This window comes from Erigeron canadensis, chromosome 6 (assembly GCF_010389155.1).
Source record: "Erigeron canadensis isolate Cc75 chromosome 6, C_canadensis_v1, whole genome shotgun sequence".
Lineage (NCBI taxonomy): Eukaryota > Viridiplantae > Streptophyta > Magnoliopsida > Asterales > Asteraceae > Erigeron > Erigeron canadensis.
The window spans coordinates 8,051,677-8,076,501 of NC_057766.1; the positions used below are offsets into that span (position 1 = coordinate 8,051,677).

General features: G+C 32.4%; 4 protein-coding genes across 5 annotated transcripts; all 4 read left to right on the forward strand.

Moving 5' to 3' along the window:
• The first annotated feature begins 3,044 nt into the window (after positions 1–3,044).
• Positions 3,045–5,509, forward strand: LOC122605089 (7-ethoxycoumarin O-deethylase-like). Its single transcript, XM_043777966.1, has 2 exons — positions 3,045–3,947; positions 4,757–5,509. The coding sequence occupies exons 1-2, from the start codon at positions 3,075–3,077 to the stop codon at positions 5,363–5,365; spliced, it is 1,482 nt and encodes a 493-aa protein (XP_043633901.1). The 5' UTR covers positions 3,045–3,074; the 3' UTR covers positions 5,366–5,509.
• A 2,473-nt stretch (positions 5,510–7,982) lies between these two features.
• LOC122604254 (F-box/LRR-repeat protein 13-like) lies at positions 7,983–12,178 on the forward strand. Its single transcript, XM_043777143.1, has 3 exons — positions 7,983–8,071; positions 10,970–11,637; positions 11,818–12,178. Exons 2-3 carry the CDS (start codon positions 10,999–11,001, stop codon positions 12,097–12,099), a joined length of 921 nt encoding a protein of 306 aa, XP_043633078.1. The 5' UTR covers positions 7,983–8,071; positions 10,970–10,998; the 3' UTR covers positions 12,100–12,178.
• A 4,865-nt stretch (positions 12,179–17,043) lies between these two features.
• LOC122605724 (homeobox protein 2) lies at positions 17,044–18,071 on the forward strand. The gene has a single exon (XM_043778683.1). The coding sequence runs from the start codon at positions 17,081–17,083 to the stop codon at positions 17,957–17,959; it is 879 nt and encodes a 292-aa protein (XP_043634618.1). The 5' UTR covers positions 17,044–17,080; the 3' UTR covers positions 17,960–18,071.
• Positions 18,072–20,146: 2,075 nt separating this feature from the next.
• Positions 20,147–22,759, forward strand: LOC122605903 (F-box/FBD/LRR-repeat protein At1g13570-like). Of its 2 annotated transcripts, none has more exons than XM_043778863.1 (5): positions 20,147–20,279; positions 21,228–21,864; positions 21,938–22,036; positions 22,125–22,280; positions 22,377–22,759. In XM_043778863.1, exons 2-5 carry the CDS (start codon positions 21,268–21,270, stop codon positions 22,695–22,697), a joined length of 1,173 nt encoding a protein of 390 aa, XP_043634798.1. In that variant the 5' UTR covers positions 20,147–20,279; positions 21,228–21,267; the 3' UTR covers positions 22,698–22,759. The 2 variants fall into 2 exon arrangements, with proteins under 2 accessions (XP_043634798.1, XP_043634797.1); XM_043778862.1 differs by lacking the exon at positions 20,147–20,279 and adding an exon at positions 20,928–21,145.
• The last annotated feature ends 2,066 nt before the right edge of the window (positions 22,760–24,825 follow it).

The window sequence follows — 24,825 nt, forward strand, 5'->3', positions numbered from 1 at the left end:
GTTGGGACTTAATAGGAATCCCATTAAATTATAAATGTTAGGTCATAAAAACAGACTTAGATTATAATCTTAATTAGGGGACTTAACAGAAAGCTTAATTAAAGGGGTGGGTGACTTAACAGGAACCTTGACCATTTAGACTGGGGGACTTAACAGAAAGCTTGGTCGTGATTAGTCGTTCAACAGTTATAAGTAGTTTAGTAGATGATCTATATGGTATGTGAATTGTTACAAGTAGATGTATCATTTTCATTATTATCGTCTTGTTTTACTTATTAAAATATTTACGTGGATCCTCACTAGACCAAGCGGTTAAATTGCTTTTAGTTTATTAAATCGTGACAAACCCCCAACAATCTTAGGATAACACCTAGTTGCATTCTTAGATATAGTCTCTAAGAACGATCCTGGTCTAACCTATTTGTTGTACTATAAACGACCCGGTCCACTGCCCGTGAGTGAGTGTAGTAGGGAAGTTAACCTTGTAATAAATAAATTTAAAACTTGTTAGGAATTGAAGTTAACAAATCTCGCTCATCATCACTTTTTTCTCTCCTTCCTATTTACACACACGCATATCAATTACTTCCCCACTGTTTTGTATTATCATCACCGTTTAACCGCCGCAACGCGCAAGCACCAACCCTCGTTATATTATATAGAAATTAGATCTTATTATTATAAGTGTTGAAAAATATGTAATATTTTCATTTAGCACACTTTAAAATATTTTAACATACACTAGCTTCTTAACATTAATAATTAAATTACACTATCAACTCTTTGTCTTTTAAAGTATTTCTGTTAACAATTTACATCAATTACCTACACCACTCGATGTCATTTCCACCATCAACTGCCCCCACCACCACACCGATATATATATACTTTCTTACACTCTAAACTATTTAATTAATGTATATTATATACTATAGTAAAATAGGAAATACGAATTTACATGCAAGTACTATTTTATTCATTTATTAATTAATAGATTATTTTTATTATAACCTCCCGTAAAATACTCTTGCAACAATGGTCTCCATTGTTCAAAAAATTGAAAAAAAAACCCAACAAGCACTAACAAACGTTAACTGATGTTTGAGTAACGTGAGTCACAATAACTACCGCAAATAAGGTCCTTTTTTCTAAAAAGGAGTTGGGTCTTTTCTATAACGAGTTTTAACAACCGTTAGAGGCTATTTGAGTGTTTAATGAGGGTTATATAAGCTTTTGCAAATCAGGTCTATTTGTCTAACATGCATCGGAGTATATATAGTATTTGTGTTAAATTGCTATTGTCTATCGGTCGTCCAATTCAACAAAAGGGCGTGAGTTTTTTTTGGTCTTACGTTTTTAATTTTGTCTTATACTTTTAACTAAAATTGTCGTTCTTTCAGTCGTTTTTGGCTTTTTACAATTTGTTGTACAAAATTAATATGGTATTTGCGTTCATTTATCTTTTATTTTCTACAATGATTTGTATGGTACTTTATATTTCTTTTTGTGTTTCACATATAATAATATAGGGCTTAACATCGATGCAGCGGACTGCAGCCACTTTTGGCTGCAGTAAGGTGAAAATCAGGGGGCATTTTGTATATATATTAATCAAAAAGTTTAAATTGAAAAAAAATCTTAAAAATTTGTACATAACTGCAGCTATCATAGCTGTAGTCTGCTGTATATTCGATTTTCCAAATAATATAATTTTGATGTGGTTTCATTTTTTTTTTTGTGTTGGCACATTTTTCATTTTCTTTTTTTTTTCCCAATTAATCGTATATACCTACTACATAATTAACATTTATTCATTATTCTTTTAAATATTCATACAATTGATCACGTAAATGATTGTTATATCCTATTTTTGTACACGACAATACATATTCATACACACGTTAAATAAGAAACAAATAAATGTATCTCCCGTCGGTATAACGTTTCTGAAGCAACGTTATGTCACCCGGAGCAACACCCGGATAACCTAACTAGTTTTTTAAAAACGAGAAATGGACATAGCTCTTTACAACCACACACACAAGAAAAAAGTCACGATTGCCTACAAGGCGACTACTATCTCACGCTACCTCTAAGAGGAGAAGGAAAGCCCATTCGATGCAATATATAATGTGGCAAAAACAAACGGAGAACTTAGTCAATGGCGGATTACACGGATAAGGAGATTGTAAGTGGCCTAGTGGGGGCGGCTAGAACTCTTTTTCGAGAGATAGAAAAAACAGTACAGTAACATTATTTAAGAGATCATATCTCTATCAGAGTATCAGTTGTAGGTTATCGTGCGACTTTTTTCAAAAGTGCGAATGCCACAAAACATTAATATGTACTCGTAGTTTAGACGTTACCAACATACGAATGTTAATAGTAAAACATTTTCAATTATTATGTTATATTAGTCAATAAATACATATTAGTTACCACTTACCATTGACATACATCTTGATTATATGCATGGACCGATGCATCTTAGTTACCACTAACATACATTTTAATTACCAACGATTTTCACCCACATATGTTTTTACCTTCACTCGATCTGTACATAACTAAATCGCGATGTTTAGAATAAATTTACATGTAATATTCTATGTTTATTTGTTTATCTATATCATGGATAGATACATGCGCACAAATATAATAAAAAGTATGAAATAGCTATAAATAGAAACAAAATTTTCAAGTCTAAACGTACAAGTATGTATTTTGGGTATGTACTTTTCAAAAAAAATGTAGTTTGGGTATGTGTTTACTTATTTAATTGCGTCTACATATTATCATCTATCTATCATCTAAATTGAGTTGACCAACTATTTTGGGTATGTATCTACTTATTTAATTGCGTCTACATATTATCATCATATCTAAATTGAGTTGACCAACTATTTTGGGTATGTATCTATAGTTATTTAATTGCGTATATATATCATCATCATATCTAAAATGAGTTGACTAGCTTTAATCAAAATCTTTGAAATGCGAGTATATATATCATCAGTATATCATCAATCAATAAAGACAAATAAACACACATAGCTAGCTAGCTAGCAACACCAATGGAGTTTTTGACAATTGCTATTGGACTATTATTGTCCTATGCATTTATCAAAGTAGTTCTCGGTATACACAAACCGAAACACCTTCCTCCAGGACCAACCCCATTACCGATCATTGGAAGCCTTCACTTACTTGGTGACCATCCACACCAATCGTTAGCGAATCTCGCAAAAATCCATGGCCCGGTCATGTTTTTAAAACTCGGTAATATCACTACACTAGTAATATCCTCGGCTTCAGCCGCGAAAGAAGTCCTCCAAAAACAAGACCTTGCCTTCTCATCTACACGACATGTACCCGATGGGCTAAATGCCCATAACCATTCAGTGAATTCTGTTGTTTGGATGCCAATAAATGTGCAATGGCGAACCTTGCGCAAGATTATTAATACCAATATTTTTTCGGGGACTTCTCTTGATGCTAGCCAATATTTGAGGACCAAAAAAGTGCAAGAGTTAGTAACATATTGCCAAAAAGCTAGCCAGTCTAACGATTGTGTGGATATTGGTCGGGCTGCTTTTAGAACCTCGTTGAATCTCTTATCCAACACGATTTTGTCTAAGGATTTAACTGACCCGTATGAGGATTCGGGTAAAGAGTTTAAGGAGGTATATGGTAACATCATGATAGAAGTTGGGAAGCCAAATTTGGTTGACTTTTTTCCTGTGTTTAAGAAAATGGATCCACAAGGGATTAGAAGGAGATTGACTAGTCATGTTGGGAAGGTTCTTGGATTGTTTGAGGAATTGATTAATGAAAGATTGGGTAAGAAAAATGTTAAACAAGATCCTGATGTATTGGACATGATTTTAAAGATTAATCATGAGAACCCACAGGACATCAATAGGGAACACATCAAAAGTATGCTTTTGGTAAGTTGGAAAATGTTCACTTTTTTTTTTTTTTTTACTTTCGCTTTTTGCAAAATTTACCTTTGCCTCTACCTTTAATCAATTTGATTTATATTTTGTGTCAATTAAGTATAAGGTATAGAAATCTCTGTATAGAGCTTAGTTAGCTTTGGTAGATATTACTATTATCATACTATACTAGATTTTAACTTAGTTGTTATTCTATTATACTCGTATATTATTTGTTCCACTTGATCCCATGTGTGATATAGACTCAAATGTCATGTTGTATTTAATTAGTGATTAGTCAAATGGACGGTATCGAACCGTTTGTCATGTTTTGTATCAAGATATTTATTTTGGTATTACTGATAGTGGAGTTTAGATATATCGATCAAACTTTAATTAAAAAATGATAATAAGTGTAAGCACAAGTAATTAGATTTTTTGACGGCCTTAAAAATAATTTCTCCCATAACTGGTTATATCTCATTTTTCTCTTCTTATTATCGATATACGTATAATGGTTTTCGAAAGCAGCAACATGTAACTGATTACAACATGTTTCACAACGTATCTAAACGAATTAGATGGTCATAACATATCACTATGTGTTTATTTTATTCATTATAAGTGTTTGTTGCTATTTTCATTAGCCCTTATTTTCTTTGTGTGACACATGAATATAATATAGTAAGCAATACAAGATCATATATTTTTTTTGAACAAAAAGGGGAAAAAATTGATCGTTTGAGTTTTACTTTATAGTTTATACCTCATTTTGTTATATATATGATTTTTAACATGCAAGTAAGTGTATATCAAAACAGGACTTGTTTGTTGCTGGAACGGATACAACTTCAAATTCATTGGAATGGGCCGTGGCAGAATTACTACGAAACCCACACATTAGGGTTAAAGCTAAAGACGAACTTAAAGAAGTTATCGGAAAAGGTAAAATCGTAGAAGAAAAAGATCTTCCGAAACTACCTTACTTACAATGCATTGTGAAAGAGACATTAAGAATTCATCCTCCAATCCCTTTTTTGGTTCCTCGAAGAGTTGATAACGAAGTCAAAATCAACGGCTACATTGTCCCAAAAGGTACACAAGTGCTTGTCAATGCATGGGCCATAGGGCGAGACCCAACCATATGGGAAAACCCACTCGAGTTCAAGCCAGAAAGATTTTTGAACTCAAAAATCGATGTCCATGGTCAAGATTTTGAACTAATCCCTTTTGGTGCTGGACGAAGAATATGTCCTGGTTTGCCACTTGCGATTCGTATGATTCCTTTGATGTTGGGGTCATTACTCAACAACTTCGATTTGAATCTTGACAATAAAATCCGACAAGAGGATTTGGACATGACAGAAAGGTTTGGTATTACCTTACAAAAGGCGGATCCTCTTTGTGTTTTTCCAGTATCCTTAAACTAGCACAATGCATATGTATGTTTGTGTATGACATTTGCTTCACATATTATTATCTTTGGTTATCTTGTATTCGAATTCTCAGTGCACACCTATGTTATGTGATTACTGATTAAGCTTTGGATGTTTTAAAGAGTTATGTTTTATTCATCTTAATTGGCAATGTAATTAAGGCTATGGGGAGTGTGGCGAACCCACCCTTGGTTCGCCTCTCACACCACTCCCACTCATTTCTATCGCCCAAAAAATGTTTGACCACTTACTCACCTCATTCCATACAGTAGTTGTCATCCCACAATAGTAAAACAGATAGTCCGTTGATTTGTCCCCAAAGTTGCAAAGGGTACAACCAGTCCCCCCTAAACTACAAATCTAGTCTTTGAGTGCCATCAAGGCTAGTACCTGGTTCATAACCACACGGCACAAAAAAATGTTACACTTTTTGGAAACCCTTGGGGTTAGGGATGGCAACAGGGTGGGTATTGTCGGGGATCTTAATCCCCATCCCCGTACCCGATTTTTACTTGTAATCTCCATCCCCGTCCCCATCCCCATCGGGGAATTAAATTACATCCCCATACCCGTCCCCATCGGGTATCGGGGATCCCCGTCGGGTATCGGAGATACCTTTTTTTGAAAGAATATGAATTTATTTTAATAGAAGATACGTAAGAGAATGTGTATTTCGATATTTTCTTTCTATGTATAAACTAATTTATATGTTAAGTAAATGATTAATAAAGTATAACACATAAAAAGTATTAAATAAAAGCACTTAACTTAAAATTGATTCTAGAATACAGATAAGAACTTAAAGTGATTTTTATAAATATATAGAGTATTTTCGGGTTCGGGTATAGGGATCGGGGATTGACGGTTTCCCATCCCCGTCCCAATCCCCATCGGAGATTAGATTTACATCCCCATACCCGTCCCCATCCCCGGTCAAATCGGGTGCGGGTATCGGGTTCCCCATCGGGTACGGGTAATTTTGTCATCCCTACTTGGGGTGTAAACGAGACAAGACACTTCGTAAGCTACCCAAGATCAACTAGCAAATTATTTGAAATCGACTCGTTCTGAGTCAAGTTGAGCTACTCGAGTATACTTTTGAGTTGAGCTCGAGCCTCAACATGACCTACTCGTAAATCTCGTGAGCTTAATCGAGCTTGTGCTATTTTACAATTTACCTTTGAATATTATATCTTTTAACATAGTGATTATCCTACCGAGCCGAGCTTAATCGACTCGGGGTTAAAACTTAAAAGTATCGAGTCAAGCTTGAAATAATCGAGCTTATAGAACTAATTTGATTTAAAAACTTAGTATTATATTTAATCGAGTCGAGTTCAAAAGTATCGATTCGTAAAGCGAGTTCGAGGTTGAATATATAGGCTCGGTCGAGCTCGATCTTCAAGTTTTATAATTGGGTCGAGATTAAGTTTGACCACTATCGGCTTGATTAGACCTGTTACCCACTCTAGCACAAATGTATTACTAAAATCTTTAGGGGTGTTTGGTTTATAGAATTCATAGGAATTCTTTGTAATTGGAATTTGAATTCCATTGCTAATCATGTTTGGTTAGTATAAATGATGGAATTAGAATTTAAAATTTTCCATCACATTCCTTACCACAAGGAATTTAGAATTCCTTCAATATCTGAGTGCAAAGTTGGGAATTCTATTTGAATTCAACTATTATGACAAAAATGTCCACCAACACTGTCCTTTCAGCTGCAAATTTGCCACATATCATTTCTTCCTCTTCCTTATGGTTGTTGCCTCTCATCTTAATCTTCACTAAACAACCCCGATCCCTGCTTCCATGGCTGCTAAATCCAATCGGGATTCATGGAAAGAGCTTGGGATCAAAACCTATTTTTACAAGTTGATGCTACCGATCTATATATCTATACTATATTTTAAAGCAAATTTTTCCTGTTTACATTTTAAGTTTCAACATTTATTTTCCCAAAATGTCCATTTATTAATTTTATATTTACCTAACACCTTTTCTCTCTCCTCAAATCTCAACTAATCATTTTTTTTTCTCTCCTCCATAAATCATTTATTCCTCAAATTTATTCAAAATCTTTTCTCAAAAACCGTACGTCGATAAATTATAAAAATTATACGGGTGATCTTGAAATTTCATGCTCTTTCATTAGAGATGTTATTCGATATACTTTCGGTGAATTTTTAAATCCGAAGACGGGGCCCGTACAGTTAAGGCATTTGACTATCATACTCTATGACCTATCATACTTTATGACCTATCATCTCCACCATCTTACCGCCGCAACGCACGGGTACTTACTCTCGTGTATATATAGTGTATATATATAGAGCTAACTTCACTAACCGTAAACTCCTTGTGCATGTTCCCAGACATTCCCAGTTTTCCATTTATCAAACTGATTATTGAGTCCAAAATTTACCAGCAGGCAGCAGCCCATCCAGTTTTTTTCATTTTTCTATTTCCAAAACTCTTTTCCACTTCTTCCCCTGCCATGAAAGCCTATTTCTCACGACACACTTTTTTTTTTTCTAATATCATTTTCCAGCTTAAAAAGGTTCGGGCAACAATGAAATTGATTAAGGAATCTATGGGTCAACTTTGCTTGACAAATTTCACCCCTTTTTTTCTCGCGTATCAAATCCCCTTTTGAACTCATGAATTAGTCCCCTTTTTCTGGCGGATTAAATTAAGGTATGCACCCTGTGATCCAATTGCTTTAATTAGGGTTTCATGTAATTGAAATTGATCAAGGCAAACAAGTATGATTCTGTTTAAATAATATCTATATTTCAGATCAATTTCTTTATATGTACACAGCTTTAATTAGGGTTTCATGTAATTTAAATTGATTGAGGCAAACAAGTATGTTTCATTGAATTTGTCGGGTCATTGTACCAACAGAGGCGGAACTAGGATTTTTACATATAGGAGGCACGATGACAAAAAGTAATAACACGATGCCATGATTTATGGGTAGGGCAGGTAATGAGATTTTTGATGCCCTGGGACGAAACGCTTTGAAAATGTCCCCATTAAGTTTTGTAAATGAACAACTTAACTATTTTTTTTTTTTAGATTATAACTATGTAGTTAAGCTAGATGGGTCGTTTTTATATTGATTTCTCATTATATAAAAATAACTTTACAACCTTGACTAATGACTTTAGATGATAAGTTTAATATGAATTACATATAAGATGCAACGTTAGTTCAGGTATCTTGTCATAATCTATTATAATATATTTAGTTACATATATGATTAAGTTTTTTTAATTTAAAGTAACATTTTTTTAATACTTATAATATAGTTTTGAAATATAGTCAAGTTTATAATTAGAATACTTGTTTATAATTTGTTAGTATTTATTTAAAATGTTTTTCAAAATGCTATGAAAGGATTTATACAAGACCGGTGTAATATATTGTCATTTGATAAGGGATATAGACTAGTAAATGTTAGACTTATAGTTACATATTTATTAGGAATATTTATGGCATTGAAAGAATGTACTCAAAAGTTCAAGGACGAAACTTGTAACTTTAAACAACTATAAGGGTTTTATGGGATAAATGTTAAAAAGGGCCAATGGTAGTTATCTTTTTCTTCTCTGAATCTTTCAATAACACAAAACAGAGCTTCTGCCATTAATGTCTAGATCTTAAATTTATTTTAGCTTGCTTTAGAGTTATTTGTTCTTCGTTCTTTAGACAAGGGCACACTAATTTTTATGAAGGGGGCATCTTGAAGAAGTATTAAATTTCCAACTTGTTTACAACAAGATTACTACATATCTAGCCCATAGTTATCGGGGGCATTACCCACCGTTCCTTTACAGCTAGATCCGCCCTTGTGTACCAAGTGTTGCCTTATCTTTTTGTTTTTGAATGTAGTGTTGTATTACATTTGTTCAGTCTTTTATCATGAATATATCTATATCTGTATCTAAATCTATTTCTATATATGGCTGCTCACAGCCCTAGCCAAGAAGCTCTGCTCCAATAAACTTAGATTAAAAATTTCTTGAAATCCAACGCCGCCAATAATTTTGATATCTTTTTTAAATTTCATAAATGAAATCACACTTGTTAAAATATAGAATTGACAATTAAGTATCGAAAAAGGGCTAGAATGAAAATCCACATACATTTATACGAGTATTAACTAGAGCATATTTTTTCTAATGAATCAGAGTAGCCAATTGGCTACAACTCTACACTTTTGTGTGTGTGCATATATATATATATATGGGGGATGAGAATATAAGCCTATTAGGTACATAAGCTTATGTATGCAACACTCACATATTGTTTTTTTAATCCATAAAATTCATGGGGGCCCAAGCATTTATTCATTAATCAAGAAATATTAAAAAATTTGTATGTGAGGGGTTCCACACCTAAGCTTGTATGCCGGACAACCTTATATTCACTTTTCCCATATATATATATATATATATATTACAAAACAATATGTGAGTGTTCCACACCTAAGCTTAGGTACCTAACAACCTTATATTTCCATCCCCCATATATATAATTATATATATGCGCACACACACACAAAAGCGCATAATTGTAGCCAATTAGCTACTCTGATTCATTAGAAGAAACTTGCTCTAGTTAATACTCGTATAAATGTATGTGGCCTTTCATTCTAGTCCTTTTTCTTTACTTAATTGTCAATTCTATATTTTAACAAGTGTGAATTCATTTATGAAATTAAAAAAAGATTTCAAAGTTATTGGCGGCGTTGGATTTCAAGAAGGTTTTTATTTAAGTTTATTGGAGCAACCTCTTGGACAGGGCTGTGAGCAGCCATATATAAAAATAGATATAGATACATATATATATATGGTAACACTCCGGTGAGAACAGTCTTAAAATAAGAACGGTGAGAACAGTTAAAAAACATCATTTTGATGCATTAAAAGTCCATAAAACTAACATAGTGCATAACTTATTATCATTATTTAAGTGTTTAACAACACATTGATCCGTTAAAATCAAAAAAATCACGTTTTTTGGTGGATGCATCATTTTGAAGAATATGGATGCACAAAACAAAAAACATGATTTTCTTGCTTTTAACAGGCCAATGTGTTGTTATACGCTTATATAATGATAATTAGTTATGCACTATGTTAATTTTATGGACTTTTAATGCATCAAAATGATGTTTTTTTAAGTGTTCTCACCGTTCTTATTTTAAGACTGTTCTTATTTGATTGTTCCCCCATATATAAAATATATGGGGGAAAATATATGGGGGAACAATCAAATAAGAACAGTCTTAAAATAAGAACGGTGGGAACACTTAAAAAACATCATTTTGATGCATTAAAAGTCCATAAAATTAACATAGTGCATAACTAATTATCATTATATAAGCGTATAGCAACACATTGGCCTGTCAAAATCAAGACAATCATGCATCAAAATGATTTTTTTAAGTGTTCTCATTGTTCTTATTTTAAGACTGTTCTTATTTGATTGTGCCCCTATAGTATGGGGCTGCTATGCACCTAACTTGGGTGAAAAACCCTTTACATACCGATATTTTAATATTTTGAAAGCTGAACTTTTGTGCAGTGGTATCAATCCAGCAAAGACACCCTGAGATGAAAGCTAAACTTCGTCCAGCCAAAGATATAATCAGTACCCTTCCTCAGAACATAATAGAAACCATCTTGTGTCATATGCATATAAGAGATGCAGTAAGGACTAGCGTTCTCTCAAAGAGTTGGAGGTATAGTTGGACCCGAATTTCCAAACTTGTGTTTGATGAGGATACATTTGAAGACGTAACTGGTAGCAGTTATCTGTCTGATTTGGAGGGACAAGCTGATAGTTGGGCTCTCGGAAAATGTAATTTTCTTTCTGCTATATACCAAGTTTTGCTAATGCACCGGGGTCCAATACTTCGCTTCACCTTTCACATGGAGGTAGATTCAAACTGTTTTGAAATTGATCAAATAATACTTCATTTGTCAAGGAGCAATACCGTCACCGAATTGAAGCTTTTGCTGAATAGATGTTGTGATGAAACATACGTGTTGCCATTCTCTATCTACTCATTGCATCGGTTAACGTATCTACATCTCATTTATTATAAGCTGATATGCTTACCATTCTCTGAATATTGTAAGCTGTTGCAGTCTGTATATAATTACTATGATGAACACATCCCCTTTATTGAGCTATTGGAGTGCTTACGATTGGTTGAACATCTGACAATTGCTAATGAATGGATTGACATGGTAAATTTCTACTATAATGATATATCATTGATTCGACTTGAAACTAAAAATTTGCATGTTGATCAAATCCTCCCCAAACTTGGAAAAAATTAATCTGCAGGTAAATAACAAGTTCATCTTAAATAGTTATGTTTTGAATGTCGTGCCGATATATAGGGTCGTCTGTATTATTGAGATGAGCTATTTATTGAGACAAACCCCATTAAACTGGAAGGTTATTCTGATATTCGGCTAGAGCATCTGTATGAATTGAAGATTGAATATTTTGCCAACTTGAGTACTGAGTTGGAGTTTGTGAAGCTAATCTTGGCCAAGTCACCTCTGCTAAAGAAGGCGAAAATTGTCCTCAACACAAAGGTTACAAAGGATGAAGTATTAAGAATTCTCTTAAACTCTCCAAGTGTATCACCCGTGGTAGAAATCACTGTGGAGCGCCGAGCCGCCGAATTGAAGTTGACTTGAATGATGTAGCCAATTCGCTTCACATCCTTTTTTTGCCCACTGAAAAACTGTCCTGTTTTTTTCCTTGTATGGTAGTATCTATGAGTTGTTTTTATTTTCTAGTTATTGATATGAACATATAGTTTCTATTGGTAATAGTAGATGCAATTTTTTTTTTTTAATGGTAGTATAGTTGGATGTTTTTTTCCCCAGTAACCGACTTGAAATTGATATGAACATAAACGGTGTTCTCAAAATAACTCACTTTTTTTTCTCGGTACTATATGCTCGAAAAAATAAACGTTTGCTGTCCCTAGCCATTTTGTGTTAAGATGTCAAACCTTTGCCTTTCTCGAGTTTTGATCGGTAATAGTGACACAGCTAGTTGATATTGGCTTTACCCAGTTTGGGTTAGTTACGTTTGTGAAGGTGAACTGTGAGCGTTTAATTAATGTCAAACAATCTGCATACAATCAAAGTGGTTTGTGAATCTCCATTTATTTGTTGATGTGGTAAAGTATGATTGGTCAATGGCAATCCTCCTAAAACAGGTGCGCAGATTAAATGAAACGAGTGGATTCTGGAACTGTCTTGTAAAAGGCACAAATGGGAACAAGATAATGTTTATTGGGTAGAAATGTAGAAAGTCGCATAATTAATGGATACAATTTGAAATTATTTATTTTAATATAACTCATTCAATTAAGATGATCATGAATTCCTAATTTTGTTTTTGTTTAGATGACATTAATTCTATTTAAAGACAAAAAATAAAGTATATAGTTATTCAAGATTACTATCATGTTATCCGCGTGTTGCAGTTGATATCATTAATATTGTGGCATGGTGCAAATGAAAGAAAGAGAATATAGAGAGAGATACGTGTGTGTAAATAGCTACAAATGTATAAGGGAATGATTTTTTGTGGAGGATAATTTATACATTCCCCCATATAACTTTCAACATAGACCTATCTTTTTTATTATATAAATAAATTTCTATCAATCTTCTATAATATTATACTAGATTATATACCGCATAATACACGAATAAACATATATAACTAATTTGTTCTAAAAAAACATATATAACTAATAAAATAATAGTACGTTGATATCGTATTGACAAATTGTATATTAAAGGGGTTGAAAAATAATAATGTTATATTTGTTTATATATAGTTAAATGAGTTTAAGTATATATGTAGAAAGAAATTACATGATGTAGATATAAAAAACGAGAGTGATTTTAGTGATAAATTATCCCTATACATAATCTTCATATTATATTTGTAACATTTTGTTAATTTAATAAATGTAAATAAAAAATGTCAAAATTTGATGATGTTGTGATTTATATAACTTTTTATATTTTGAATATTGAATACACTATACATAGATCAAATATATGTTTTATTCAAATATCATAAGATATTAACGATGTAAAATTAAATATTTATAATTGTTTATATTTTTTTTTTTGAAAAGTAAATACTTATAATTAAATACTTATAATTATAACCAATATTTATTAGGTTATATAAAAAAAAACCCATATATAAAGTCATAATTTAATAACAATTAAAAAAATTCAAAAAAGTGATTTTTTAAAAAAATAATATAAAGTTTATGAATTAATTTTTATAACTATATCGCTTAGTTAAGCTCTTTCTATAATTATATAATGTAGAGACTTACTTTTCATGATTAATAACCATATTTAAATTTATTAAATTAAATTTAAATCTAAAAAATTTATAAACGTATATGACATCATCATTCTAAGCTATTGGTTTTAATTAAAAATTAAGGTTTATCTAATAGTCCAAACTTTTCTTATTTTGAAATTAAGGTTTCCTTTTTATATATATTTAGATTTTTATATATATTTAGAGATTATTTGTTTTGCTCACTCTAACCTTTAATATAATGAGTATAACTTTATTTCAGTTTTTTTCTTATTTTATATAATTCTAATATAAAGATAAATATTATGGTAAAAAGTATGATGATCACACATAGGACTGAATGACAATATTATAAGGTGTGAGTTACAATGACTTTAAAATCGTTAGATTAAGTTTTAATATATATATATATATATATAGGGTAAGGTTCAATTAAGAACCATTTAAATTGGAAGAACCATGAGAACCACTATATTATAACTTGATGTTCATATGTGATAGGTATATGTGAACATATTCATTCACGTAGGTTCATATGAGAACCATTCATATATGAACATAGGTAATATTAGTTATAACTTGACATGTTCATATATGCATGTATTTGTTCACATAAACTATTTACATATGAACACCAAGTTATAATTAAAAGGTTCTCATGGTTTTTCCAATTCAAATGGTTCTCATTTGAACCTTTTCCTATATATATATATAACCCCTTATAAAGCATATTGACATCTCCTATTTTAGGAAATTCAGCTCTTTTTTATACCCCAAATACCTTTATTTCTTAATCTTAATTCTCCTATACACATAATCTATACTTTTATACTATTTAATAAATAAAACAACATTCTATTTAAAAGTTATGGAGTAATTATTTAAAGAGAAAATAACCTCAATACCCAATTTTTAAAAAAAATATATCAATATACCCAAGTTTTTTAGGATTTTTACAAAATACCCAAAAAAATCGCAATAAATTTCAAAAATCGCAATGAGATTCATAAAATCGCATAATGATTAACAAAACCGCATAAAGATTTAACATAATCGCATAAAGATTTTATAAATCTCATAAAGATTTTGTACATATAAAGTTCTTTATGAGATTCTAAGTTCTTTATGCGATTATCAAGTTTTTTATGCGATTCTGAAAATCTTTATGTGATTTTTCAATGTTCTTTTACTTCTTTATGAGATTTTTAAAGTTCTTTATGCGATTTTCAATGTTCTTTATGCGATTTTCATCATTTTTATGCGATTTTCATAATCTTATTACAATTTTAACAATCTCATTACGATTTCTTAAAATTATTGCGATTTTTGTAAGTATTTTGTTAAAATCTAAAAAAACTTGGGTAAATTGATAAGTTTTTAAAAAATTTGGGTATTAAGGTTATTTTCTCTTTAAATAATTACTCTATAACTTTTAAATAGAATGTTGTTTTATTTATTAAATGGTATAAAAGTATAGATTATGTGTATAGGAGAATTAAGATTAAGAAATATAGGTATTTTGGGTATAAAAAAGAGCTAAATTTCCTAAAATAGGAGATGTCAATATGCTTTATAAGGGGTTATATATATATATAGGAAAAGGTTCAAATGAGAACCATTTGAATTGGAAAAACCATGAGAACCTTTTAATTATAACTTGGTGTTCATATGTGAATAGTCTATGTGAACAAATACATGCACATATGAACATGTCAAGTTATAACTAATATTACCTATGTTCATATATGAATGGTTCTCAAATGAACCTACGTGAACGAATATGTTCACATATACCTATCACATATGAACATCAAGTTATAATATAGTGGTTCTCATGGTTCTTCCAATTTAAATGGTTCTTAATTGAACCTTACCCTATATATATATATATATATATATTAAAATCGCAACGAGATTATATAAAATCACAATCAGATTTCTAAAATCGCATAAAGATTAACAAAACCTCATAAAGATTTAACATAATCACATAAAGATTTTGTACATATAAAGTTCTTTATGAGAATCAAAGTTCTTTATGAGAATCTAAGTTCTTTATGCGATTATCAAGTTCTTTATGCAATTCTGAAAATCTTTATGCGGTTTTTCAATGTTCTTTATGAGATTTTTAAAGTTCTTTATTCCATTTTTTTCAATGTTCATTATGCGATTTTCATCATTTTTATGCGATTTTCATAATCTTACTGCGATTTTATGAATCTCATTGCGATTTTTGAAATTTATTGCGATTTTTTTGGGTATTTTGTAAAAATCCTAAAAAACTTTGTTTATATTGATATATTTTTAAAAAAAATTTGGGTATTTAGGTTATTTTCTCCCATCTAAAATACCACTAATGATTAAATTATAATATCAGTCATTTATCCAAATTATCTCCATTAACCTTTTACATCAATTACCTACACCACTCGCCGCCGCCACCACCAACAGCCCCCCCCCCCACCCCCACCCCCCACTGTTGCCATCATAGCCGCCGCCACATTTGTGTCGTGCTAGTATTAAATTACTTTATGTCATCTATTTAGAATATCAACTTTTTAGCAGATTATTTTGTGTTAAAATAAGTAATAATATATCAAATATATAATTAATCCATATACTGTTTATATATATCTCTTATCAAATATATGGGATTAAGAATATTTTAAAGTAGATGATGATCATATATCATGTCAAATGCGGGTTTTTACATTATATTTGGGGCTGTCAAATTGCAAAGTTACCCCTAGTCACCAATTATTAATACAATTTGCCACTGTTCGGTTACTACATATTTATATGTTCGATACTTGTTGATTTAGTTTATAAATCTATATATGTCTATGGATTATGTTAAAAGATTTAGAAGATTGTTGCCAATCAAGACAAAAGTTATCCGAGATTAAACGATCCGTAATAGTAGGTGAACATATCATTAAATAATATTGAACATAATCGATAGCTATAAAAGTGAACAAGGGACACAATAATTTTGTCAAAGATTTATTTAAGAACAATGACATTCATAAATTAGGTAAGAATATTAACATATATGTACTAAAAAAGAAGATGGTAATTATTAAAGTTAGCGTGAATTGGGTACATCCCCGTTCCTAGCTAACCCCCACTATTCTTCTTTATACATTAATCTCATTATATATATGCACATACAATTGAAGACTCACTTTTTCTTCAAGGAATTAGTATGTGTACCCCACACCCACCCTCAATCCCCGCATATCAATCCGGCTTAATTAGCTAGGCCTTATATAAATCAATCGAATTCTACAACTTTGAGAACCATCACAAAGTGCCATGGCCTCTTTTGGTAGAACCATCTTTTTTTCCCACTTACTATTGCTCTTACTCCTTTCTTTGGCAATCCAACCACATGCTACTAGAGAGAGCAAGTTCTTTACTAAGCTCACTCATTATCTTTCCAATTCACCAGCCCCAGCCCCAGCCCCAGCCCCAGTATTGGTACCGGGGCTGGATTCGATGCCGCTGAGTCCAACACCAGCCCCAACACCTGCTGAGAAAGAATATGGTTATGGTCTTTATGGTCAAGAGTCGGGTGAGTATTCTTCTGAGGAATATCGCACCTCGACCCTAGATCAGGGTTTGAACAATGAAATGCCTAAAGATGATGAGTTTGAAAAAGGGTCTACTCAATTTGAGAAGTTGTTAGATAGTAATAACAATGGCTACAATAATAATGATAATGCTTATAACAATAACTATAATGACAATGGAAACCGATTCTCAAGCTCCATGGATGAGAACATAAATGGCTACACAACCGGTAGGTACAACAACGACAACAATGGATATAGCTACAATCAAAACAACAATGACAATTATAACACCATGAGGTTCGGTAATGAGAACAATGGCAATGAATTCATGAGCTCGAACGAGGAAAACCACGCCTACAACAACAACAATGGGTACGTAATGGAGCAACAAGGATTGAGTGACACGAGATTTTTGGAGAATGGAAAGTATTCTTTGGGTGCAAACAACAATGGGAACTACCAAGAAACTAGTTATGATGAAGAAGTGAATGATAATGGTACTCAAGGGTATTACAATAGGAATGCTAATGAAAAATCAAAATATGAGTTTGACACTATAGAAGAGTATGAAAGGCAACAGGGGTATCCAGAAATTGACCCAAAAGGATATGTGCCTTAGGAAATTAAGATTTAAGAATCACTAGTCTCTATAAGTTAAGTAATAAGTAGCATAATTTCAAAGCCAATTGGATGGTTAAAGATAATAGAATGAAAAAGAGAATTCAAAGTTAGAGTTTTATGTTTGTCATCCTCCAGTTTTTTTACTTTGATTTTGTATTTGGTGCTCTTGCGGTTTGATTTATATGTACTTTGAATTCAGATGAATATGAATATTGATTTTTTTTTGTTTGTTTTTTAATTTTTTTTTTCCCACTTTTTCCATTGTTATTTTAATTTACTTACTAACTAATTAACCCGGGGTTAACCCGGGCCGCTTAATTAAAAAGTTAAAACCAAGAAGTATATAGAAATATGTATGTAATTTGTTGTCGATACATTATAATTTGATATTGAGATAACAAGATACTTGTAAAGATGAACATTAATATATAAAACCCGATTAAGGTGATGAAAAAGTAAAAGAACTACGATAAATCAATAGTAGATATAGATTTAAAAATAAAGAGTTAAGATAAAGTCGATCATTTTTCATATTAATTAAAAAAAAATAAGGTTAGACAAATAAAATGGAAAAAAAAGATGACATAAGGCCTAATAAAAAATATATTAAAACAAAATAAAAAATGATTATGACATCATATATGTTTAAAAAATAGTTTAGGAAAAAATGTTGGCATGACACATATGAAAAAAAATTCTAGAAACAATTTTGTTTTATTTATATAAGAGATTCCAAAAAAAAAAAATAATAATAATGAAAATTAAAAATTTAATTCTGGATTTGATAAAAGGGAAGACCAAAGGGGGTGGGGTGGGGGAGATATATATATGTGTTTCGATCGATTAGGTTTAAGAAAAAAAAAGGGGGAAATGTTTTTAAAGGGTATAATAAGCAGACGAATAAAAATACCCTTATGTGGGTGGATGGCAAGAAAATCCGTACCCGATGGGAAAACCCGAAATCCGACTTTGTTGGGCCGGGTTTGGGTCCGGGTCTAGGGCCGGGTATGGGTGGTTTTACATTTCCTTGGGGATACGGGTACGGTATTAGATGAAAACCCGCATACCCGACCCGTATACTCGAAACCCGCCCCGATCCCGTATACTCGATCCTATATAAGAAATTTTTTTTAAGATATCCATCCTTTTCATCAATACTTAAATACAGAAAAGCAAACGTACATGCTGAGAACAATTCGCTAAACATGGACGTAAAATCTAAATGCAAGCAAATAATAAAAGTGAATATGGGAATGAATATATCCTAATTGCAAGCAGTAAATTAAAAGTAAAGAGTACACTACCTATTCCATGATCAAAACGTGCACGTCCTCTAATGCATCTTATGGGTTGTTGTGCTGTTGGGTGTGATGATTTGATCTATTAGTATGTGATTTTCATATGTGACATTTACATCTAATATGAATCCGCCTTTTAGTCCGTTGTTTCACAAAATTTATGTATAAAAGAAATCTAACGGATCCCCGATTACCCGTGAAGAAACCCATTATCAGACAATTGGTAAATAAACGGGGGCCTGTCGGGTCCTGGTTCGGGGATTTTTAATCGGGTCCGAGATTATCTAAACCCGGACCATACCCGGCCCGTTGTCATCCCTAAACGTGGGTAGCACGTGATGGCGTTAATTAACGGCTCCTCATGGACGGACGTTTGAGTCAGGGGTTTTTGGTGATCAAAAATGCAACTTTAGGAGCATCTAGAAGCATTTATCGACCACACGGTGCAAAATGCTAATTTCAACCATCACAGGTGCCATTTGCGATATTAACCCTATTAATAAGGTAACAGGCGAGATATTATCCATGAAAATTAAATACAACCATTTTATAAATATATCTCTCGTCACATATCACCATCCGTAAATATATATCTTAGGACAAATATAAGAATGTTAGGTAATTAAGCTTAGGTGTATAATATTCACATACTATTTTTTTAATCCATAAATTCATAGGGACAAACATTTATTAATTAAACAAATAGTTATTAAAAAATTAGTATGAGATGTTCGAACAACTTTATATTATTTTTTCCTTGGATAAAAAAAAAGAAAGAAAGGTGTTGTGTAAATGTAACCACTAGTCGCTAGACTCACAACTCACTAGACCAAATGTTTCTTTCTTGTCTAACTAATCCTTTTCTCTCCACCAATCAATCTATTTCTTCTTCAGAAATTGTGTGGCTTTCACCTTTACCACCCCCATTCTTAATAATAAAAACCCTAAGTTGTACTAATAATAGTAATATGTGAATAAAGCTGTTCTTCAAGCTCTTCTCTAAGTCTCAACTTAACAAAGGTATTTCAATCACACTACTCTCGCTGTAATATATATCTGCTCGTTGGTTTTTATTTTTAGTTTTTTATGTATAAACGGTCAAAAGGGTTGACGATAAAAGATTAGTTGTGTTTTTGTTTTTTTACATTCGCACAAAAAACAAATTTGACAAAATATAATGCCGCATAGAATTCTGAGTCTTAAAACAACAATCATAAATAACCCAAAAAATTATACCCATAAGGCCATAATATTAGAATAACCAATCAAAAACAAAAGAAAACAATAAAAAATTAACCACCCCACCACCACCCAACTCTTCTCACACACTGAGGCTTCCAAATCACAACCACATCAACTCTTGTAATGGACCACCTTGATGACACCAATGTGGAAGCCTTCCACCTTGTCCACCCAAACACCGTTACAAACACTAAGTATCGTATTGTTAACAAATACTAAAAAAGTAAAAATGGTAAACCCACAGAGTAATTGAAATTGATTAAGGCAAACAAGTATGATTCATTTAATCTATATCTATGTTTTCTATACATACTTTAATTAATTAGGGTTTCATCTTTCTTTTCACTAAGAATTGCCACACTAAAAAATCGTAACGTTTTTCATTGGGTGTTCGGATTTTGTACCAAGTGTTGTATGACATTTGTGATTCAGCCTTTGATCTTGAATAAAAAAGGAGAAAGAACCGCCCACTGCCGTCTTCCACGGGTTTATGACCCCGATAACTTGACATATACGAGGGAGGTTAAGATGTAGACCGACCTTATCTCTATCTAGGTCGAGAGGCTGCTTACAGGTTCTACCTAAAGGTATAAAAGGACCTCGGCCTTTGCATAGGATGAGGATCTAACCCTTTGGCGGTCATGGTATTTATCACTGATCCAAACCATGATGCTTAGTCCTTGATCTTGAAAATATATATATATATAATTATATGTATATATGCAGGTCTTATGTAGTGGTATCAATCCAACAAAGACACCTTGAGATGAAAGGTAAACAGCCGGCCAAAGATATAATCAGCAACCTTCCTCAGAACATAATAGAAACCATCTTATGTCATCTACATATAAGAGATGCAGTAAGGACTAGTATTCTCTCAAAGAATTGGAGGTACAGTTGGACCCGAATTCCTAAACTTGTGTTTGTTGAGGATATATTCGAAGAAGAATATGAATGGCGTCAACCGCGTAATTTGATGCACCTGGAAAGTAAATTTCTTTATGCCATGTACCAAGTTCTGTTAATGCACCAGGGTCCAATACTGCAGTTCACCTGTGACATGAGGGCAGGTCGAAACCGTTTCTTAATTGATCAAATAATACTTCATTTGTCAAGGAGCAATACTGTGACTGAGTTAAAACTTCAGCTGAATGGAGACGGTCATCCGTATGTGTTACCGTTCTCTATCTATTCATTGCAGAAATTAACGTACCTACATCTCTTTGATTGTCGTATAAGGCATAAACCGACATTCAGTGGATTTGGTAGCCTTACAACTTTATGCTTGCGGTGTGTAAGCATTTATGGAGAAACGCTTCTACGTCTTTTATCCAAATCACCGCTACTTAAGACTGTGACTCTGGTAAGTTCTCACTAATTAATATATCTGTTCTGATTGGTTTTATAGTTTATATGAATATTGTAAGCTGTTGCAGTCTCTTTTTTGCCGTGGTGAACACATCTCCTTTATTGAGCTATTGGAGTGTTTACCTTTGGTTGAAAATCTGACAATTGCTAATGAATGGATTGACATGGTAAATTTTTTACTATTATGGTATATCATTGATTCGACTTGAAACTAAAAATTTGCATATTAAACTTTGTTTTTGCCTATGGTTCTAGTGTTTATTTGTAGAAGCAGGTCCACAAAAGCTTCCAAGCCCATTAGTTCACCTTAAATACGTGTCTTTAGATATGTGTTTCGTTAGTGATCATGGGTTATCGTTGCTTTCTGTCTTGATCAAATCCTCCCCAAACTTGGAGAAAATTAATCTGCAGGTAAATAACACAAGTTCATCTTGATTCTTAAATACTTCTTGTTTTGATTGTCATGCCAATATATATTGATACAATAAATGGCAATGCTTTCTGTAGAGTCGTCGATATTATAGAGATGAGCTGTGTATTGAAACAAACCCTGTTAAACTGGAAGATTATTCTGATATTTGGCTAGAGCATCTGAATGAATTGAAGATTGAATATTTTGCCATGTTGAAGACTGAGTTGGAGTTTGTGATGCTAATCTTGGCCAAGTCACCTGTGCTAAAGAAGGCGAAAATTGTCCTAGACACAGAGGTTACAAAGGTTGAAGAGATGATGTTATCAAGAATGCTCTTAAAGTTATTCTTGGTCAAGTTACCTGTATCACCCGTTGTAGAAATCAGTGTTGAGCGTCTTCCCGGTGATAAAAACTGAAAAACTATTGTGTTTTGTTTTTGTACTAGCTAATAAACCCGGGTTCAACCCGGGTATATTAATTAAAATTCTTTTTAAAATGTAAAAATAACTATATATGACATAATAAATAAATTAAAATCTTTTTAAGAAAAACTATGAACATGGCACATAATATTTTTTCTAGAAATATACTAAGTTAGTTAACATAATTTATATATATAAGGACCTATTGCATTAATAAAAATAATAAAATACATTTTAAATTTAAATAGAAATTTAAAATAAACATTTAATGGATTATTTATTTTTAAAAATGTTCAATCAGTAAATATGACATCATAAATAAATTAAAATCTTTTTAAGAAAAAATTGTGAACATGCCACATAATATTTTTTCTAAAAATAATTTTAAAAGACATGGTAGTATGTTTAAAAAAACGTTTCTTTTTTCCAGTTGACACGAACTTAAAGTTTCTGTTAGTAATAGTAGATGCAATTCCTTTTGTTTTCTTTTTTTCTATGGTTGTATGCTTGAGTTATTTTTTTTTTCCAGTTACAAAAATTTATTGTTTTACTGCCGTTTGAATGAGACATACTTAACAGACAAACCCAATAAGATTGAATGAGATGTGTTGTTTTACAACCGTTTGACCTCATGAAAGACATGTTGTACAATTGTACTGCTGTTTGACCTCAAGACAATCAACATATGCAGTTTGACCTCAGGAAAGTCAAAATTTTCTGTAACATGTTGCTATACTGTTGTTTGACCTCCGAAAAGTCAAAATATGCAGATTTTTTTTTTTTATTTGAAAATTGACTTTTATTCACAAAGGATACCACCCATCAAATCGATGAGTGGTAATACAATATGTACATCCCACTACTACATGCAAATATTGAAATCATTCCAGTCTTGCCAACTAATGTTACATTTCCTCGATCTATTTTTATACCAAAGAAAACTCGTAGTCTTGATATCTAGGAAGACATTTTCAACGTTTCGTTTCCCACCATTGAATCTTATGTCATTTCTTGCACGCCAAAGACACCAACAGGTAGTGAATATAATCCCCTTAAGGACCTTTCTAGTCAATCTTCCAGCACCTACATACTCTTCGGCTTGGAAAAGGTCCTTGATCGAGAAGAAAAATAAAGGGTTTACCTTGCACCAGTTGTTGACTTTAAACCAAATTATCGCAGCCATTTCGCATGAGTAGAATATATGTTCCACAGTTTCCTCCAGGCCACCATTGCATAACACACACTCCACATTCTCAAGTACAACCTTCATGTACTTAAGGGCCTCCATTGTAGCTATGCGATCCAAACAAACTCTCCACATAAATATATTGCAATTCTTTGTGACCCATTTGGACCACTTGACAACGAACTGATCATTAGTTCTTAGATGACTTCTAAGAAAAGCTTTTGCTCCTTTAACAGTAAATACATTATCTTTCCCGTCCACCCATAGCCATTTATCTGGAGATCCATTAATGGTGTAACCAGCCAACAAACTAGATTCTGCAAATCTTGTTGTTCCTCAAACGAAGACGGTTCCTTTTTCCATCTACATAAGCTGCCAAATTTGCCATTGTCCTTGCAAAACCGATCCATAACATAACATTTCTTTTCATTTTCAAGTTTGAATAGCCGAGGGAATTTGTCTTTTAAGGTTCGTCACAGGCCCAGATATCGATCCAAAATCTTATCTTTGATCCAGATCCAACAACACCTTTAAAACGACTATTGAAACCAACCCCTACCACCTTGACCTTGTTGATGTTACACACTAAAGATTTCCATACCCCGGTAGTTGAGCGATTGAGTGGTAGAGGTTCCCAACACCTTTTAGTATTGTGAATTGCATCAATAACCTTGTTCCAAAAAGCATTATCGTCATTCCGATATCTCCATATCCATTTTGAAAGTAGAGCCAGATTCGACTCTTTTAGTTTAGATAAACCAAGACCACCCGAATTGATTGGAGAAGCCACCCGATCCCACGCCACCCAATGGATTTTTCGCACCTCCTCCGTCCCTCCCCACAAAAATCTTCTAATAATCACTTCCAAACCCGTTACCACTTTCTCTGGAACTTTGAATAAAGAAAAGTAGTAGGTCGGCAGACTTTCCAAAACGG

Coding starts and splice junctions, on each gene's coding strand:
- LOC122605903 (XM_043778863.1), top strand. CDS start 21,268: ATGAAAGGTAAACAGCCGGCCAAAGATATAATCAGCAACCTTCCTCAG. Junction 21,865..21,937: donor TACTTAAGACTGTGACTCTG/GTAAGTTCTCAC, acceptor AAGCTGTTGCAG/TCTCTTTTTTGCCGTGGTGA. Junction 22,037..22,124: donor CTAATGAATGGATTGACATG/GTAAATTTTTTA, acceptor CTATGGTTCTAG/TGTTTATTTGTAGAAGCAGG.
- LOC122605724 (XM_043778683.1), top strand. CDS start 17,081: ATGGCCTCTTTTGGTAGAACCATCTTTTTTTCCCACTTACTATTGCTC.
- LOC122604254 (XM_043777143.1), top strand. CDS start 10,999: ATGAAAGCTAAACTTCGTCCAGCCAAAGATATAATCAGTACCCTTCCT. Junction 11,638..11,817: donor CTAATGAATGGATTGACATG/GTAAATTTCTAC, acceptor TATTGAGATGAG/CTATTTATTGAGACAAACCC.
- LOC122605089 (XM_043777966.1), top strand. CDS start 3,075: ATGGAGTTTTTGACAATTGCTATTGGACTATTATTGTCCTATGCATTT. Junction 3,948..4,756: donor ACATCAAAAGTATGCTTTTG/GTAAGTTGGAAA, acceptor ATATCAAAACAG/GACTTGTTTGTTGCTGGAAC.